At 49.7% G+C, this 7,937-nt stretch overlaps 1 protein-coding gene across 1 annotated transcript; it reads right to left on the reverse strand.

The window, feature by feature from the left end:
* Window positions 1–437: 437 nt before the first annotated feature.
* LOC123444502 (probable xyloglucan glycosyltransferase 1) lies at window positions 438–4,963 on the reverse strand. Its single transcript, XM_045121231.1, has 5 exons — window positions 3,737–4,963; window positions 2,653–2,961; window positions 2,276–2,566; window positions 2,065–2,178; window positions 438–1,459 (listed from the first exon to the last, which is right to left on the reverse strand). Exons 1-5 carry the CDS (start codon window positions 4,472–4,474, stop codon window positions 821–823), a joined length of 2,091 nt encoding a protein of 696 aa, XP_044977166.1. The 5' UTR covers window positions 4,475–4,963; the 3' UTR covers window positions 438–820.
* Between the last annotated feature and the right edge of the window lie 2,974 nt (window positions 4,964–7,937).

Consider the following 7,937-nt stretch of genomic DNA (forward strand, 5'->3'; position numbering starts at 1 on the left):
TGACAGACTGTGTACGGGTCTGGGCGTACAGGCGATCGGCGTGCGTTGCATGTTACCCACCTTGCATTCACTTTGCCGGCAGACAGTAACCAAAGTGCTCTACACGTATAGTATTTCTCGTTGGCGAACTGCTCCGCCAAAGTAGCGCGGCAGTACTAAAATGCAAGTGCCGAACGAAGGCGACAGCACAACAGCATCGGCAGTCCATCGCATAGGACAATCACACACAGCAAACTTCCTATTCGCGGCCACATGGACTGCTAGCCAACACAGCCCCGGGAACTTAGGCCCTAATCGTCCTCTCAGCGACAGTGACCAAGACCAAACAGGCACCGTCCGCTACCGATGCAAATGCAACACATGCCAAAAGCACTGGTAGCCAAATCATACACATTTCGCGTCAAGTACTGTAATGTAATCCTTCTTCAAAGTACACAGAAGCAGAAACATTCCTCTCAATCCATGGTTGGTGTGGTGTACAAGTAGAACAAGTATCACTCACTATGCATTCCAAAGTACATTACAGATGATGATGCGATGACAACAGTATCACTCCATTTGAAGGTAAACTGTCAAAGAAGAAGAGAATTAACCCCAATCTAGACCGATCTGTTCTTCTTACAAAAGAATTGGGACCTCACAGGCCGAGTCCCAAGCCATATATCTACAACCCCAACATTTTCATTTCAGCCTCTCTGATGATCAATCAGCCAGAGCCTCCTCTCGCGCTTCAAACCGGGCGTCGGCGGCATGATTCCACGCGCTTTATCAAATGAGAAAGAGAAAAATCCATTATACTGCTTGCTGTATCCTATCCTCATCACTCGACCTGCTCGCCGATGAGGTCGAGCCCGACGACCAGGAACGACACCCCCTGGAACAGAAGGAAGTAGAAATGTATGCCCTGAACCGACAGCAGGCTGCGAGCTGCTGCTGTCAAGAGGAGGAAGGAGAGTGCTAGTTCTTTCCTGTATAACCTATTGTGTTTCTTCTTTTTGGGTTTGGGATCCGCTTTCGGGTACAGTTCCTCCTTTGCTGCTAGGGAGTCGAGGTTCGGCGCGGACCCTACTCTCTGCTGCTTGGATGGCTTCTCGTTCTCGACGAGGGCGACGAGATCGCCCTCCGAAGAACGGCCTGATTTCTTGGTGACGACCCACTCGTAGGCGCTCCCGAGCTGGAACAAGCCGGAGATCATGGCGTTGAACTTGGTCACTGACATGGTGTTCTCAAACAGAAGGTAGGGAACGATGAATGGGAAGGACTTTGGGGCTGGGAGGATGTTAAGCAAGGACATGGTTGCTGGAATGTAGCACACCACCCAAGCAGGTAGCTCTGCTTCAGGAGCAAACATTGTCATTGGAAGTATGACGCAGAAGAGAGTGAATGAATAGAAGGGCAGAATAAGTTTTCGGAGGAGAAAGAAAAGGAATATCAGGTTGAATTTCTTCCAGAATCCAATCTGCAACACAGGTTGGTAATGTGTCGTTCAGTTGTACATAAATATATGGGGCTAAAATTTGAAAATTAAGGGTGCTCATCAAGTGTAAGAATGGTGATCAAAATGAATTTGCGCTGTACAAAACACAAAAATAAACTTCGTTATAATTTGCAAAATGAATTAATGATGACCCTTGGTAAGAATGGAATTTATCAAAGCGAGTGAGTCAAATGAAAATCTCATTATATGATCAAAATAGAACCACTAAATAATAGGTGAGTCCAAATTATTTTAACTGACCAAACTTCAAGAGGAACAAAGTTATATAACTGTACAATTTAGTCATGAAAACATGCAAACATACATCCTACTTGTGATTCCTGGGAAATAAACAGCCTTGTAAATGTTTTCATCCTGCCAATGTGACTTCTCCTACTAACCAAACTGTACTTAATTACCAACTGAATGCAGCTAAAACCTTGTGAACCGCAAGAAAAAGACAAACCTAAACCAAGTACACTTACAATAGAACAAAATTTTGAAGGGTGTGCTCTATATAATGCAGTTCAGCTTGTCTTTTTCCACGAAAGAATAACTCATCTTTCAGAATATCGCTACGTTCATACCTTTGATTTGATAATGTCCACAAAGCAGAGTCTAAACAACTGCATCGGACCAGAATGCCATCGATGTTGCTGTTTTCTGTATGCTTCATATGACTCCGGCAATTCACACTGGCACTGAAAAGGAAATTCGTGTAGCGCAGTTTGAATGATCAGTAAAGGTTCGAATACCATACAGAAAAGTCATAAACCATAAGAGACGTCATTCGAGTACCTCAACATCGTTAAGATACAGAAACTTCCATCCCTTTAGATGTGCTCGGACAGCAATATCCATGTCTTCAACTGTCGTTCTCTCCATCCATCCTCCAGAGTCCTCGAGTGCCTTAATTCTCCACACTCCCGCGGTTCCGTTGAACCCGAAAAAATTGAGGAATGCCCCATTAACCTGCTGTTCCACCTCAAAGTGGAAGCACAGATTTATGTTTTGCAGCCTGGTTAACAAGTTCTCATCCTTGTTTACAAAAGACCACCTTGCTTGAACTAGTCCAACATCCTCTTTGCCCTGCAAGTCGCACACGCAGCAGTCAGATGACGGAACTTTCATGGGCTCATCATTATTAGATAAGAATGAACCGCAGGAAGCTATACCTTGAAATGGGGCACAGTTCGCTTCAGAAAATCTTCTTGTGGTTGGAAATCGGCATCAAAGATAACAACAAATTCATAATCTTTCACGTAGCTGCAGTTCATGGCAGACTTGAGATTTCCAGCCTTGTAGCCATCACGTATCACCCGGTGTCGGTACAATATCCGGACACCCTCCCGTTGCCATTTCTCAACCTCCTCTCTGATGAGAGCTGAAGTCGCAGCATCATCAGAATCGTCAAGCACCTGCACCAAGAAATTCGATCTCGGCCAGTCCAGGTTGCAGACAGCTCCAATGGATTGCTGATACACCTGCAAACACGCACACAAATCAAAGGAATGAGCTAAAATTTGATTCAAAATCCATCACAGTTGCACAGATCAATCTATATTCCCTGTTTCAGGATTGCTTAAAATGAAGCCTACCTTGCCCCCCCCCCCCCCCCTCCCTATTCCTCTACTCGAACGCGAAACATTAAAAAACATCACTAAACAAACAAAACTATAGTGTCGTATAGCACCACAGCGGCGTCTAAAATGTGTCTTGGGGTAGGAAAAGAAGGTGTAAAACTAGACAAGCATAACTATGCTTTAGAAACAGTCGAGCACCCCATCCCCACAAACGAAACTCTTCGGTCCAAATACTCCACTCCAGAATCGAATCTTCAACCAAACATTTGATGATGACGGCACCCAACAATCATCGTGTATAGTAGTAGTAGCCATCACGTTAGCCAACCAGGAGTTTTTGTCAAGAAACAACAGAAACCGTTTCAGTCCCAACTTGCAAGCAACACTCCAGTCCCAAAGTGATAGGGGCCAATATTATGCGTCACTGGCACCGCAACCAAGATAGATAACCCAATCTCAACTTATATCTACCCTATGGCTCGTGTCCACCCGTTGAGTTTGGTCCCGCGATTGCAGCTCAAATCCGAATCTTTCGATGCCCGCGACCACCAATGCGGCGGCCGGCCAGGGCGCTGGACGCCCAATCCCAGGCCGCGACCTTGATTTCACCTTCAGGCACAGAAAAAATAGCAGGCAGAGAAGTGGAAATTCGTTTCTTTTGGGTTTTGTAGCTCACCTCCTTCTCGTTGCACATTGGAATCTGGACGAGCACCATGGGGAACTCCTCCTCCTGGGCGCCGGCCTCGACGTCGTCTTTGCCGGCGGCGGCGGCGTTGGCGACGGGCTTGATTCCCCTGAGCTTGATCCAGAAGCAGCCGAGGCAGAGGATGAGGCGGTCGGCGCTCTGGATCATGAAGAGCACGACGCAGGCGTTGGTGAGGAACTGCAGGGCCGGGCCGAGGTAGGCGGCGCGGGCGCGCATCCAGGCCGCGTAGCCGGCGGCGAAGAGGCCCTCGACGGCCTCCAGGTCGGGGAGCGCGGCGAGGTGCCAGCCCTGGGCGTGCGCGGCGACGTCGGCGGCGAGGAGGAGCACGGAGAGGAGGAGGAAGGCGCGGAGGACGCCGAGGAGCCTGGCGGGGCTCCCCCCCGGCGGCGCGTTGGCGTTGGCGGCGTCGGAGTCGGAGTCGGTCCGGCCAGCCGCCACCCGCCTCCGCGCGGCCGCGGCCACGGAGAGCGCGGCGGTGGCGGCGCCGGTGAGCTTCCCGGCCGCGCGGTGCGCCTTGAGGAGCAGCACCCAGGTGATCTGGCGCGCGTTCTTGCCGCGGCCGTCCTTGCCCCCGGCGGCCGGCGACCCCGGCAGCGGCGGCACCTCGGAGATGGCCCAGTCCGGGGTCTGCATCTTGACCACGACGGGCGTCCCCGTCATGCCGCCGGACGCCCCTCCCCGCGCCTCCTGCCCCCACCACGGCGCCATTGCCGGCCCCAGACCCCAGATGCCGCGCCCCTCGGTGTCTGTAATAGCTCCGGCTCCGGCTCCCCCTCACCTCCTCATACACACACCCCTCTTGAGGCCGGCCGAGGTGGACGCCAAGACGCAGGCAGAGACAGGGGCTAGAAGGAAATGGCAGGAGCAAGGACGGGGATGGCAGTTGGCAGGCAGCGGCAGGATCCGACGCAGGCGGGCAGAGCGTAGAGGCGTAGAGTGAGTGAGGCGCGGCAGCAGGAAGAGGACAGGAGGAGTGAGGAGTGAGGACTGACCGACCGAGGAGAGGAAGGAGGAGGAAGAAACAGCTCAGCTCACCACGTCGCGGCGGGGGTGGGGCGCGGGATCCAATCCAACTCCCCTCAGCTCGGGACAAGCCGGGCCTTTATACATACACACCCCTATGATTAGATTAGATTAGATTAGATTACCGCACCGCCGCGAGCGCCACCACCTCTCTGTAGAAAAAAGAGAAGGAAAATTCCAGCTGGAGACCGGAGTAGGAGTGGGAGTGGAGGACGGCCTTTAAGCAGCTAGCTCTCACTCCCGGCCCGACGTTGGGCCCCGCTCATCGGCCCGATTTACGTACTGGTTAACATGAAGCTATAATAATCCATCCATCCATCCATCCATCCCCAGTTGGGTTGGAAAGCAGCGGCGGAGGGGTTGATTTGTTAACGTGGAAACCGTGGTGTCCTCGCCCTCGGGATCTGCAATTGGCAGCGGGACGACGCTTCCATCCACCCACCCACCCACCCCTTGCTTGGCTCATTAGCGTAATACTGTAGTGGTAGAAGCATGCATTGCATGGGTAACTTGACAAGAGGTTAGTTTAGTTTAGTTTAGTTAAGCTGGGATGATGGAGGGCAGCGAGTGCAACGGGACACGTGAGGTGCGGGGGCTGATGATTCGTTGCGTGGAGCCAGGACGGTGTCGGTGGCGACCCCCACCCCCAGCCCGGCCCACACGTCCGTCCGTCCCCATCCCATCCCCCCATCCATCCATCCACCGGCCCGGTTCGGTTGGGGTTGGGCACTTTGGTTACTGCGCTTCCATGTGACGGACGGACGTTCTGCAGCTGCAGCAGCAGCAGCTTGGTGCTCCGTCCGTTGCGCCCGGCACGTCCCTTCCGGGCGGCTGCCCCTCATTCCTCTACCGTGCTCTCGCACGCCTTTTACAGCAGGAGCGTGTGTGCCTCCGGCTCTGTCGGTCGCGTTGCGTTGCGTTGGAGGGTAAAAGTGGGCGCATACGCATGAATCATCGCCGTCATGATTGCTGCTTCACGTGCCGGATATGAGGCGCTGGGGACGCCCGAGACACCTCCTCTCCTCTCCTGGGGGCTCGTCGTATCGTACGTGGAGGAGATCCACGACGGCGACATGCACCGCAACTACAGGCTACCAGCACTGGCACTGCTGTAGCAATTTGTTTGTTGGGTGCGAGGGATAAGCGCCAATGAATGAAGGGTGGATCGCCCAGTTTACGGCAGCAGCAGCATTATTGGTTGCGGGGGTGCATGCATATAGCAGAATAACGCGAGCAGGCCAGCAAAATTGGTTGCAGCCGGGTTCAATTCAAACCCTAGCCACCACTGCATTGTCTCTCTATCTTTTTTGCGAGGTGCCTTGTCTTGCCTACTTACTTGTCTTCTACGCTGGTCTGCTGAGTGTATGTGCTCCCTCCGTTTTTATTTACTTTGTATGTTAAAATTGTATATAAAGTCAAACCTTAAATAGTTTTAATAAATTTTTACAAAATATACTAACATATAAACCATCGAATCAATGTCATTGGATTTATCATTGTATATTTTTACATCATATAAATTTGTTACTATAAATGCTTGTATTATTCTTTTACAAACTTTTTTGAACTGGGCTTTCTCCCCTTTTCATTACTTTCATAACGGAAATACAATGTTTTGAGACCAGAACCAAAAAGAGAGGGAAAGGAAAAAAACGAGTTCAGGACAATATCAGGAAACCCACCGTTCATGTCTGTCATCAGGAACACAAACTGCGGGGCGAAAACCTGATATCATCCGAAATTACGCAACAAAAACCAAAAGTATTACACTGCCATGTACCAGCACCACTACGAGGAGCCCCAAAACAACCAACACCGAACCAGGCTCACAAAAGAGCACAGAAATAAAACGAAAGTTTTCACCAACTCGACATAGAGCCTAAACAACACCATGGAAACCAATCTATCAGCGCTACAACCAACAAAGTTTATCACCAAAGGGGGGATCGAACATCTTCCTTCCTGCATTTACCATTCATCCCAGGCTTCTTCTTCATCAGCCTGCTCGCTCGCTTCTGGCCTTGGTGGTCCACACAGCCGCAACATTTGAGTCGCGCTCTCTTTCAGCAACTGAGCTCCCTTCTTGACATTCTCTGCCATCGCCGGTTTTTGCATACCTGCCCAGTATTCAATAAACGCACACGTTGTGAAAGCAATTTCAAAAGGAGTTTTAATCCACTTCTTTTCAAAGGTAGCCCGATTCCGAGCCAACCAAATAGACCAGCAAACTGCAGCTAAGCCAACAGTATAGATCTCGCACAAGCCCGGCAAAAAAGCATACAACCAAGAGAAAACCTGCCAAAGTTGTTTTCGGGATATAACTGGTACCAAAAACAGCACCAACCGTTCTCCAAATAATCTTGGCCACAGAGCACCCGAAGAACAGATGTTGCGCCGATTCAAGTTCATCACAGAAAGAACATTTAGGATCCCCCTGCCACTGTCGTTTTCTCATATTATCTCTAGTAAGAATGGAGTTTTGAAATAGCTGCCACAGGAAGATTTGAATCTTCAAAGGAATTTTAGTCCCCCAAATCCACTTATAATGGGCCCACGCAAGATTTCTTTCTAACCATCTATACATAGATTTAGTGGAATATTCTCTGGAATTATCTAACCTCCAGTAAACCTCATCATTTTTATCTGCGCAAATTTTATCCAACACACATTGCTTCATTTCATCCCATTTCTGAAGCATAGCTAGAGATAACCTTCTCCTAAAAGAAGTTAGATGATTCATACTCTCCAGTTTATCCACAGTACACTCCTTATCTAAGCAAATTTCAAAAAGATCAGGATATTTATCTTTAAGAAGGATATTCTCACCCAAATCATCTAGCCAAAGGCTATCAATGTTACCTTTTTTAAGCACCACCCCTCTACCAGCCATGTAACGCTCCTTAACTTTCAAAATATTTTTCCAACAGGGGGAATCAGTAGCTTTCTGTTTAACCTTAGCCACAGATGTTCTTCTAAGGTACTTAGCTTTCACTATATCTTGCCATAATCCCTTCTTCTTCTCCAACTTCCACCACCATTTAGCTAGCAAGCTGATATTCTGCTTCCTTAAATCTTTAACCCCCAGACCCCCCTTTGCTTTAGATCTACAAACACGGGTCCATTTCACCATATGATACCCTTTTCTTCC

Source organism: Hordeum vulgare, chromosome 3H (assembly GCF_904849725.1).
Source record: "Hordeum vulgare subsp. vulgare chromosome 3H, MorexV3_pseudomolecules_assembly, whole genome shotgun sequence".
In the NCBI taxonomy this organism is placed as follows: domain Eukaryota; kingdom Viridiplantae; phylum Streptophyta; class Magnoliopsida; order Poales; family Poaceae; genus Hordeum; species Hordeum vulgare.

Bases quoted from the DNA above. Each gene is read 5' to 3' on its own strand.
- LOC123444502 (XM_045121231.1), bottom strand. From the start codon at position 4,474: ATGGCGCCGTGGTGGGGGCAGGAGGCGCGGGGAGGGGCGTCCGGCGGC. The intron at 2,179-2,275 runs GTACTCGAATGA...TTTCCTTTTCAG, and splicing joins TGTATCTTAACGATGTTGAG to TGCCAGTGTGAATTGCCGGA. The intron at 1,460-2,064 runs GTATGAACGTAG...CCTGTGTTGCAG, and splicing joins TGGACATTATCAAATCAAAG to ATTGGATTCTGGAAGAAATT.